The sequence below is a fragment of the Brienomyrus brachyistius genome, chromosome 2 (assembly GCF_023856365.1).
Source record: "Brienomyrus brachyistius isolate T26 chromosome 2, BBRACH_0.4, whole genome shotgun sequence".
In the NCBI taxonomy this organism is placed as follows: domain Eukaryota; kingdom Metazoa; phylum Chordata; class Actinopteri; order Osteoglossiformes; family Mormyridae; genus Brienomyrus; species Brienomyrus brachyistius.
The window spans coordinates 27,447,195-27,459,356 of record NC_064534.1 but is presented as its reverse complement, the minus strand read 5'-3'; the positions used below and the strand labels follow the sequence as shown (position 1 = coordinate 27,459,356).

At 43.0% G+C, this 12,162-nt stretch overlaps 1 protein-coding gene across 2 annotated transcripts in view; it reads right to left on the bottom strand.

Moving 5' to 3' along the window:
- Positions 1-9,158, bottom strand: part of dock8 (dedicator of cytokinesis 8) — a 61,550-nt gene extending 52,392 nt beyond the window's left edge. Inside the window, exon 1 of one of the 2 annotated variants that reach the window (XM_048978565.1) lies at positions 8,872-9,158. In XM_048978565.1, coding sequence (XP_048834522.1) covers positions 8,872-8,924 — 53 coding nt within the window. In that variant the 5' untranslated portion in view covers positions 8,925-9,158. The remainder of the gene's footprint in view (positions 1-8,871) is intronic. The other variant, XM_048978556.1, reaches the window with a different exon arrangement.
- Positions 9,159-12,162: the final 3,004 nt, after the last annotated feature.

Below are 12,162 nucleotides of genomic sequence, written 5' to 3'. Positions count from 1 at the left end.
ACGGCCTGGCCGCGAGCCACCAGCCCATTGGTGTCTTAGAATGGGTGGTGCTGGACCAACCAGCAAGAGCTCAGGCTGCTTTATAGGTTATAAACAAGATTGTAATGGAAGTGGAAGAGAAACAGAGAAGTGCATAGAGACATAATGCCTATTACAATCGCATTATTCCATGCTACTTTGTCATGTTAATACATAGGCTATCTTTGGTGGATAAAGGCATTTAAATGCAATGAACCTGGCATGAATTGATTGTGAGAGAAGTTTTTGGTGCAGGTCAGAGTGGAAAGATGGTGGTGAAGACGAAGGAGGGGGAGTCAGATAGACAGACACTGCTGGACCCTTCATAACTGATTTAATTAATTCAGTTTATTTACCCTATTTTATTCAATTACCTTTCTGGTTCCAATGACTCTTATTACTAATAAGCGCTTGGGCACCATTCCCCCACCCCCCACCATGGTGTATCCCTGGGAACTCAACAAAGGATCCCAGTGCCAGGGAATCGTGTCCTGCCGACTGTGCCAACTGGGTCACTGTCCAAGAGACTGCGTGCGTATTCATTAACTCTCTCGATTGTAGCACTGAAGCGGGTAACCAGCCTCTACCCCACCTGCCCATCAATGAACCGGCACAGCACACGGCATTACCATGGCACACGGCATTACCATGGCACAAGGCATTACCATGGCACAGGGCATTACCATGGCACAGGGCATTACCGATGCACACGGCATTACCGATGCACAGGGCATTACCGATGCACAGGGCATTACCGATGCACAGGGCATTACCATGGCACAGGGCATTACCATGGCACAGGGCATTACCATGGCACAGGGCATTTCCATGGCAATGAGAAATCTGAAATGTATCACTACTGAAGTTTGCTGGTGCTGGTGAAAATTCTGACAAGCTCCCACATAATGCTTCTGTGCAAGTAACTCAATGCCCAAATCTGTAACACTGCCCAGGCCGCAAAGCCTGTCCATCGCAGGGGTCACACTGAGATACCAAGTCACCTGACCGCATGCTTTTGTACTGTGGGAAAAATGTAGAGCAGAGAGAGGAAACCAGTACAAACACAGAAATGGAGCAGCAATACTTTCCTGAGGGGAATTTCTCTTTTCTCCTGCCCCATCTTGCTCTCCATGAGACACACAGACACATAAACAGGTGAGAAAGCAAGCTTAGGGGTCACAGCACAGGGTCAGCCAGTGAGCAGCACCCCTGGAGCTGGGGGTTAAGAGCCTTGCTTACAGTTAATTAAAGAACATTGTTGTGCGAGAATAATCGCTATCTCTAACCATCAATTCTGCACTGGGAGAGATGAAATTCAAGGTGAAATTACACTGAATACATTATTTATTTGTTTGCCCTAGAGATATTGAACACCTGGATATTAATGTAGCAGTCGGTGTTCAGCGTTCTGACAGGTGACTGAGGTCGGGGTTCGGTAGCAAACAAAGCAGCACCTGCTCTTTTCGGAGATGCTGAATGAGCACAGACAGCACAGGAGGCCCATAGTCATCAGGGTCGAACCATAGTCATCGGGGCCGAGCCATAGTCATCGGGGCCGAGCCACAGTCATCGGGGCCGAGCCACAGTCATCAGGGCCGGCTCATAGTCATCAGGGCCGGCTCATAGTCATCAGGGCCGGTCCACAGTCATCGGGGCCGAGCCACAGTCATCGGGGCCGGCTCATAGTCATCGGGGCCGAGCCACAGTCATCGGGGCCGAGCCATAGTCATCGGGGCCGGTCCACAGTCATCGGGGCCGGCTTATAGTCATCGGGGCCGGCCCATAGTCATCGGGGCCGGCCCATAGTCATCGGGGCCGAGCCATAGTCATCGGGGCCGAGCCACAGTCATCGGGGCCGAGCCACAGTCATCGGGGCCGAGCCACAGTCATCGGGGCCGAGCCATAGTCATCAGGGCTGGCCCATAGTCACCAGGGCCGGCCCATGTGCCCCTTTATCTAGCCTGCTGACATTTCCCCTCTGGATGCATTTAGAGATTTTCACTGGCCTTCTCATCTCCGAGCACGTGTAACCTGTCCTGCCAGATGCAAAGTGACCTCCTTCCGCAGGGAAATGATGAGCCCAGGGGTCACCTGGTTAACGCCCAGCATGACGGTGACGTCTTAAAAACACCAGGTGGGAATTACTCGCACGGCAGCGATGCTCGGCTGCAGATATCTCCAAAAAAGCAGGAACAAAGGTAGTAACATGCAAATCAGACAGGCCACCAGCTAAAGCCTTTGAATATATCAATACTGTCAGCGCCACACACATGCACGTAAGATATATGCACTGCAAACAACTGGCAGGTGTCATTTTTTTGCCGGGTGGAATCTCGACCTTCTGACAAACATAATATTACCATGGCAATAAGGCACATCTGGGGCAGTAATGGAAAAGGCATTCAGAGTAAACTTAGGAATGTTGCGTAATAGCCCTTTCGTGCAAACGCACACACCCTTCTGAAAGTCTGGCTGCTGCCTTCCCTGCTCCTCTGAACACATGCTCCTTTTGCTCGATCCACAGAAGCCTAATTAATACGGCAGGATTCACTGTAAAAGAGCACAGCTCGCAAAGTTAATACCCCCCAGCAACTCATAGCATTAATATCTACAGAAAGTCCATCTAGATGCACAGCGGGAAAAACTCTGACAACATTGTATAAGAACACTGTATAACTGGTCCAAGAATGCCAACAAGCCTTCAGGCAAGAAGAATATATATATATTTTTTGCAGTGACTGCCTTCGTTATACTGAGATGGGAAGTCAATCTAAGTGTGAACCGCATTCTTTTGTTTGGGAGAAGGGAAGGTGATACTTGCAGCTATACTCCTAGGGATGTAAAAATAAAATGAACTAACAATGAAAGTTAAGGCTACCAGGATTGCTGCTTTAAACACACGTGGGAGGTGATCCCAGACAATCTGCACAAAGATCTAGCTTACACCATAGAATATCAGTGCTGTGCTCAAAGATCTTGCTTACACCAGAGAATATCAGGGTTGCAGGCAAAGGTGAGGACCACGTGACTCAAGGACTTGAGAGGAATAACAGTATCTATGGTATTTTTCCCTTTACAGGTCTTGGTGCTACCGTCTGGGTTCTTAATAAAAAACTAAAATGTAACGATAATTTATACACGTCACAAAGAACAATAGATGGGTGGGACCAATCGCTACAAATCACCCTGGTCACATGACTCCTCATATGTTCCACCCCCGCAGAGGGTTTAAAGCGATTGCCAAAGGTCAGTTTGCACGGGCTCGGAACACACATATATGCAGGAAGATGGAGAAGCACACAACTCTCATCCATGACACATCACTCACACCGATCAGCCGTTCACGGTCATTTACTTATGGGGCGGCTTTGCTGCAGTTGACCAACTTTTTGTAAATACTCTACGGGATGTAAATGTGTGGGTGTGTGGGACTTGAATGGTTATAAATCAACGTGAAGAAGAAACAGTTACTTTAAAAACACTTCCCCTGAATGGTGTTCCCAGATAGAAATGTATTAAGGCAGTAAAGGTTATAGGTAAGATATGGAAAACCACCAGGTCACCCATCTATCTTCCACACTGTTGGTCGGGTCATTGAGAGGCCAAGAGCCTGTTCCAGACAACACATGGCACGAAGCTGGAGTGCGTCCTGGATGGGCACACATATGCATACATTCCTGCACACAATCATAGATGCAAATTAGCCTATCTGCAGAACTTTGGATTGTGGGAGGAAACGCATGTAACACGGGGGGGGGGGATGTAAACTGCACAGCACACAGAAACTAGAGGAGAAGCTCAATCCCCTGACCCCGGAGGTGTGAGGCAACAATGCTGCCGGCGTAATCATTCTGCGGAAAGGTACTTATTTTATAACCATCCATTTGCTCGTCCATCGATCAACAATTTATCATGTCCCATGTGGGGTGACCCTGAAACGTATCCCAGCAGTCACTAGGCACACAAACGCACACACACACATACACAGACACATGTAGACAAGCCCACACACAAATATTCGTGCACACACACACACACACACACACACAAACATTCTAACAACATTAAATTATGTTCATTAAATTACATACATAGCTTACAATGAAGATATCCATGTTTGATAAGTGAAAAAACACAGTTACAGGTGCTAATGCTAACATCAGACATGTTCTAAATATATATGTACAGTTTGTTAACCTTCCTGTGTGAAGGTATCTACTCCTTTCAGGTAAACTAAGGAGTAAAATGAAGGTCACATGCTGAACAGCCACCAGAAATCTCTCATACACATCAAACTGACACGGTGCACACCAAGGCACGTTCAAATGAACTGCGTGTTTTGCCGAGCAAGCTGATTCGCAGTGACGCCCTCGGCATAAGACAGTGAACGGTGAATTAACTGTGTCACAGAACCATGACACAGCATGCCACCCTGGACCACCCTGGCCATAAAAAGCCTGTGTGTGCTGCATTTCCTTCCTGAAACCTCACCTGATGACTAGTGAAAACACAAATTTAGAATTGTTCAAATCAGCAAATGAACAAGTTACGATAGTGGTAGTGCAGTGGTTAGCACTGTTGCCTCACACCTCTGGGACCTGGAGTCGAATCTCCGCCTGGGTCACATGTGTGTGGAGTTTGCATGTTCTCCCCATGTCGTTGTGGGGTTTCCTCCGGGTACTCCAGTTTCCCCCCACAGTCCAAAAACATGCTGAGGTTAACTGGAGTTGCTAAATTGCCCGTAGGTGTGCATGTGTGTGTGAATGGTGTGTGAGTGTGCCCTGCGATGGGCTGGCCCTCCATCCTGGGATGTTCCCTGCCTCATGCCCATTGCTTCCGGGATACGCTCCGGACCCCCCGCGACCCAGTAGGATAAGCGGTTTGGAAAATGGATGGATGGATGGATATTAGGAAGATGCGTAGATGTAATGGGAACGATACCTACAGAGTTTTAGTCACCAGCGTCACTCTGATACACTCAAACATAAGGATCTTGACATTTTCCTTTCTACAAAACTGTATCTTCTGCTTGGGGTCTGTTTCTTTAGGTGTTTATCCTAACGGTACTAAGACTATGAGTGGTTTCATAATGGGATGGGATGAGCAAGAACTGTTGGTATACATACCATTTATATTTATTATGTGCTCTGTAACACTTTGTAGTATTGCATCTATCTAATCCATCCATGAAAAACAGCAGCAGAGTTCAGCTCATCACAGCAGTATCTTCAAGCAGACGGTTGGCCTACATTCCTTGCTCATCCAGTCTAGAGTTAAGGGCCATATCAGCTGCCATAATTCATGTTTTAAGTGAGAGCTTGTGGTTCCTGGTGCTTCCCAGCGTCCAGCGGTCCTGCTTGCTCAGCACGGGAAACTAGCCACTTCCACACTGCTTTGCACGCTGAAGAAAGTATGCAAAGGATGGTCAGGTCTCCTTTGGAGATCTCAGGCCGACGGCATGACAGCTCGGCGCCAACGCCAGCTGCAGCCCTGAGTGAAATCATGCCTCAGGTATGACCCTGCTAATTGAGCACCGCGACACAACCAGCATGTGTGAGCTGTGGACTGTGACCCCCAGAGATGGAGGATGAGATGTACTCTATCTTACTGCCTTCCAGTCTCATATGATGGGTTTGTGGTTTGGATGAGTTGCATTCCACACACCTGCCCAGCCTCTCAGCCATGAAATGACTTTCTCACAGACTTGTGAGTTCATTAAACACATACAGCAATTCTGTGTCCCCAATTCTATTAGCGATTCTCCATCAGAGTACAAATATACAGTACTGTGCAAAAGTCTTAGGCAGTCCAAAGAAATGTTTAAAGCTGCTTATCTGGGTAGCAAGTGTATTTTGGCTTAGAACAAAAACACAATTTAACATTAGAACATGTGCAAATTAAGAGTACCTCAATAAAAACTAGTAATATTTTCTTCTGTTTTCTAAAAAGTTAACGATATCTAGCTGGATGGCTAGATGAACACCGCTTTAGACCCCAAACTTCTCCTCAGGGGCACCTCAGCCGTTCCATGATTTTGTTAAATTTCACCAACAGCTCAATTAAATATACTGGATTAAAAAGTCAGTGAGAGATTGACTAGCTGTATGAGGTGCACTAGTGGTCAAGTCAAAAAATACATGGCTGCACTGGACGGTCGCTGCAAATACTAGGATGATTTTAGCAGAGGTTCTGAAATGGCTAAGCTGACACACTTTGACAGGCATAATACTATAGTTTTACACCAACACGAGGATAATCTAAACATCATTTTCTTTGCCTGCCTAAGACTTTTGCACAGTACTGTATATCAAAGTTCTCAATGAGTTCATTGCAAAGACCTGTGCTTGACGACCTGCCAACTTCTCTATCTCCCTTATGGGTCTCACTGTGGCCCACTCAACAACTGCTGCAGAGCTGAATATTTTTGGTTGACAGGTAAGGTTGAGGGAGGATAGACCTTGAGTGGCTCCGACTGCATCTTGACTTATATACTGAATACTGAGAACCCAGAGAAAGGCTTTGAGACTTTCCTTCATAAGCAGTGTTAGAATGATGGGCAGAGCTAGTAAAGATTCACCAAGACTGCAGGCCAAGATGCTTCTGCTAAATCCTGCGGTTGACCTTGGTCTGCAAGCATGACAATCTTCTCAGTATCATGTAAGTTTACCCTGGTCTTGGGCAAGACATGTTACTTATTGCTTGTTGACACCCACATAAAATGAGAAGATTAAACACATAAGTCATCTATTCCAGGGATCATCCAGGGCATTAAAAAAAGAATTAAATAAAAGCTGTGATAACAAAAAGTAAGAAGCCTCAGTTCCAGAATGGCACACTTATGAATCATATTCATTAGCTATTAGATTTCAGGGCTTGAGACGTCCAACCTAATCTCTAGTTAAGAAAATGTGAGTATGGAAGTATGAGGAACATGAGGCAAGAATTGTAACCCCACCCTCCATGAACTTCAGTTATGCTTGTGATAATTGGATTAGAAGTGACACATTTTGGGTTTTCTTTTTTTTTTTGGAGGGGGGGGGGCAGGATGCATAATGTTGACATCAGGCACGCTGTGTCACGGTCATTTACTATGGGGAACTGAAAAAAAAGGAAAAGCTCCCGCTGAAGTGGATGTCGCAATGCGAGTTACACTTTAACAGTTTCTGCTGCCTTTCCTGCAAGCAGAAGGCAGTCGAGTTAAGCTGGGAAGCCGGCATAAGATGTGACAGTCTGTGTGGGCACCTCCGCATACGAGCCGGAGCTTCAGGAAAAAGGAGAAGGTTTCCCCACTGCATGGCCACTGGAAACCAATATCCATGCTTCCACATCCGCTACAAATTGTGTTTGTCTCTGATTTTCTGTAAAGATATCAGTCCAGGATGAAGGGGCAGGGGAGGAAGGATGAAGGGGTTAGGTTTGTGTGTCACCATGACCACCGTGCTGGTCCCTGCTATGACCACAGCTGCATGTGCTGTGCTGCTTAGGATACCAAGGGTTACGGTTCACAGGAAACTAGCCAATCAAACGTATGACTTTAGCAAAGTAATTAACATCATTTTACGTTGGATGCAGAAGCTTGGCTACAGACTTTTACTTCATACGTAACTCTAAAATGCTGCTCAAACCACTCAAATCATTTTCATTTGGATCCCAAAGAAGTTGTGAAGTCCTGAAATTGCTTCTATCTCGCATATTAATATTTATAACTTGTTCTACTTCAGTCAAGATTTTGTATCCCCACTGTACCAACTTAATCGAGAGAACTTTTTAATTTCCTCATATTTCAGCCATTGTTATGCTGGCTAAACCGTATCACTGTTAGTGACTCTCATCGTAATGGGGGATCAAACATCTTATTAAACGTGCTTAGACCTGTTTATCTTATTCCATTGAAAAGAAACAAGATATTTTATCTGCTGCTATATTTCCGCTTCTGACGGCTAGTTCAGGTTATTTCTGTCCACCACAGTTTCGCTGTGCGCAGCTGAATCATTTCTGTTGCTTTTTTCGTTCCCATCTGACTCCTTCCCCTGTTCCTGTTGAATGTATGGGGAACACAATGCACAAACTTCCTTCCCACCTGGGCACTGGGCAGGAGGAACAATGATCACCTCATCTGCCGCGCAGTAAAACGCATCTGATGTCGCGCCACTCAGCCGCACTTACAGGCGAACGAAGCGTCAGCAACGCTAAACTATAAGCGCGCACTAAACAAAAGGGAATTATAACAAAGGAGATTTGAAAAAAGGCACCTTAACGCAGCTTTAACAAACATTAGAGAGTCCATGTCTCTTAACATGAAATACACGTGGGCTGCATCACATATTTTCTATTTATTTTTTATATGTGATTCTGGAAATACATTCTAAACAGATGCAAATTTTCATTACTTGTATTCTTATTAAATATCTCAAGATATAACGTTAACGTTACTATTGCCAGCGATATTGTGAATTAACTGCGTTGAACTCAACAAAGTAGCCTACAGCTGCTTTTGCAGCGTGAAAGCATTCAGTCAGAACTAATTAATTTAACATATTTGAGTCACATGTTTATCATTCTAATGATCATTAACTGCATAATTTCAATCATTTATAGAAAAGGAAACTAAACAGTTACACTTCTAGGATTTCACACAACATAGCACAGACGTACGTAAACCATACAATAAAACAAACGCACTTTGCAGACTTTTCTTGAAAAACAGCTCGCCAGCCCATAACTTAACATTCGCAACGTGTTACAGCCTGCTCCGGATTCCCCTACCAGCTTTCCCTGTGACAGCGCTGAACCGCGTAAATTAATAATAAAAATGCCAATCGGGAAAAGCTAGGAGGAAAAGGGAAGAATAACCTGTTGATTTTGAGGGCAAAGGCTCTCCTCTCCGCCGCTGGTAAGGTGGCCATCCCTTTGGCCCAGCTGTAGCCACGATTTACCCAAGGAGTGACAGTTTGTATGACTGCAGCATAGATCAGGCGCTGCGCGCGGTGGCCGCAGCTTTCTGGGTGGAAACTTCCGTGTTTTCAGAAATGACAGCCTGCGGGCTCGCGACGCTCCAAGCGGCTGTCAAACCACGTAAACCTGCCCATGTGACCGGCCAGTAGTATTATGGTCCAATAATCTTTCTTTAAGAGTTCAGATGCCGAATTATATATTAACATTTATTAAAAAATGTCTTTAAAATCAATGTTTAACTCCTACCCGCAGCTATATTGTTGTATTTAAAACCAAAGACAAGCACGAGAACCAAGTTTATTTATTTCTTATCCATCTCTACATATAATTTCATTTCTCTTCGATATTGTCATTTACACTCAATTGCGATTTAAATTAATTTCTGGACTGGACATGTTTCTTTTCTATTTATTTACTTATTTTGTTTGTGTGCATGTGCTAGGTAAACTTCATGTTGCAAAATGTGTTCTTCTGGAAAAATTACTAATACTTTAAGAACTCAATGTTATATTTAGGCCTATGCTTAATTTTTTTTAGATGTATCTGCTCTGTTGCCGTCCCATAGTCCAAGGACATGCAGTTATGTAAACTGACACCTTTAAATTGCAAAAGCTGAATAACTATGGCATCCCACCTTGGGTGCACCTCTGCTCTGTGCCTTGTTCATCCTGGGCTTCGGGATCCCCTGCCACATAGGGCAGGATAAGCTTTTGGATGGATGGATGGATGTATGGATGGATGGATGGGTGTTAAAATAATATTTTTGTTATTTGTGTTTACTAAAGGCCATGGTAGAGGTGATGGAGGCATAATGCCCATTGACTATATTAGGGAGACGCTGACTAATGAGACGAAGAACGTCATGCAAGCTGCCTCTGCGTTCAGGGTTTGAAACCGCTGCTGCCAGCCTGAAGGGAAATAAGACAGGGATTCACACAATTGAAATATATATGGTGGCAATGAAGTGCAAGCATAATGAATTTAAATGCAATAATAATAATAAATATGATTATGTGCTCACTTTCCTTTATCGTCATTATTATTAGAGATTAAGTTATTTAAAATAATTAAAAGACAGTAAATAAAAAATAATAAATCATTCAATCTGATTAATGTTTTGTGTTCTTTTAAAATGTTTTGCTTTACCTTAATGTGAGGTGCTCTGCACTTCAGAAGCGCCGCAGATATATTCCACTGTGAGCACAAGCCGCCCGGTTTGATATGAAAAAAAATTATTATGGGCTTTACTGATAAAATTCACATTAAAGAACACTTACTACAGGATGTGGAGAAAATCATTAGCGTAATAAAGATCCCAATAGGAGCGTGCACGGTAAAACAGAGGCTACATGAAAAATATTGCATTTTAAATGCATTTTCCACCAAAATGAACATAAATAAATGAACTGCAGGTTAAATGAATAACGTTAAAGCACACATTCGTCTTTACATTAGGGATATGTGACTTTGTCCAATAAGGTTTGAATTAGCAATGTGACTTGGTACTGCCGGTTAGCAATTACAAAACAGTCGTAAAAGCTCGAAAGCTAGGTACACCAACGTGCTCATCCCATTCAGCCCTTGCCCGCTGATTTATAATGTTAAAATATTTACCTTCAGCCAAAGGACTTGCTGCAGTTTTCCATGAAATCCATTTCCTTGGTCGGACGCTGATGTGTGCAGGTATCTGCATTCAACGCCGATGCATCTCTTAAAGCCACAGTAACTAAATGTCGCAGGAGAAACCTACTGACATAAAGCAATACGGACGGCAAAAATATAAATACCAAAGTATGGCGTAAGTGTACTGATGTGTAGACACTACTATTACTATTAATACTACTGCTACTACCACTACTATTATTATTGTTATTGTTATTATTGTTATCATTATTATTATCAATAATAATAATAACAATAATAATAATAATTATTATTATTATTTTTATTATTATTATTATTATTATTATTATTAAAACTTGCCCAAAATACACTTTTAATTCAACCGGAATTTTAATAAGTGTGTTTGGACATGAAGAGTAGTTGGTGATAATATAGACAAACTATGGTCTGTGCATCGCATGAATTCTAAAGTTAAAACACAACACCATTATTATTATTATTATTATTATTATTATTATTATTAATATCATTTTTCCGTCGGGCACGGTTTCCTTTGTTGTTTGTAGCAAGATTTTGTGTGGTAGCCTCTATCGCCCTCTGGTGGCTATATCAACTAGTCTGAGCGAGAAATTGAAAACTCCAATGTCGCAAATGCACTTGTCGTCCAGACAACCAGAATGCAATTCTGTGATGGTCTGTGAACGGTGTACCTGAACATATTTGTTATCCGATTGTTAATAATTATTAGTATATGCTTTGAGAATAAAATTCCAGCCCTGGACTCTTGCCCAGACAACCCCAATTACTATTATAGCATTAACATGGCATAAAAAAGTAAATGTTAAACTGCACTATATATTACAGTTTTTCTCGGTTGGTTTGGACACATTCTCAACTGAAAATGGTGCTTCTCATATCCACACATGTAAGCCAGCACACATTTATGTCAGTTTCTCACAACAATATATCATTTCTCATTGTTTTACTTCATTCATTCACAAATAATTTAGTTTTGGCTCTTATAGGATTAGGTATACTCACTTTCAGTTAGTCCAAAATCAGTTGTATTAGTCATGTTGCCAAAGTTAATTACACACTTCTCATTTGTTTAGTTTGACTCTGCAGAGTGTGTATGGTATAAGTTACCACGTGCAAAAATGCTAATTCAGTTGCCAGAAAGATTCCTTCAATGCTGAGGTATAGGAAATAGTTCGAAAACCAAAATAAAACCAAAAAAGGTTTTACTGAATGGTAAAATTAGAAACTGTTTGTCACCAGCCACGCAATCACGTTTCTTTACTCGCCACAATGGATGTTGCTATGATGGCATCCCAGCAGATCGCTTTATCACATTTCTCTAATACCAATTAACATTTCAAACGAGCGTGATCCCCACACCGTAAAGTCATTGGCGCACAGCAGAACATTTCTCATTGTTTCACGCAAATTTCCAAATTGTTTTATAGGTTTTCTCTATTGCCTCGCAGCATTTCTCAAATGACAGTTAAAATTTAGGCGTACAAAACATCGAGTGTAATCCCCGCACCATAATGTCAGTTCTGCACA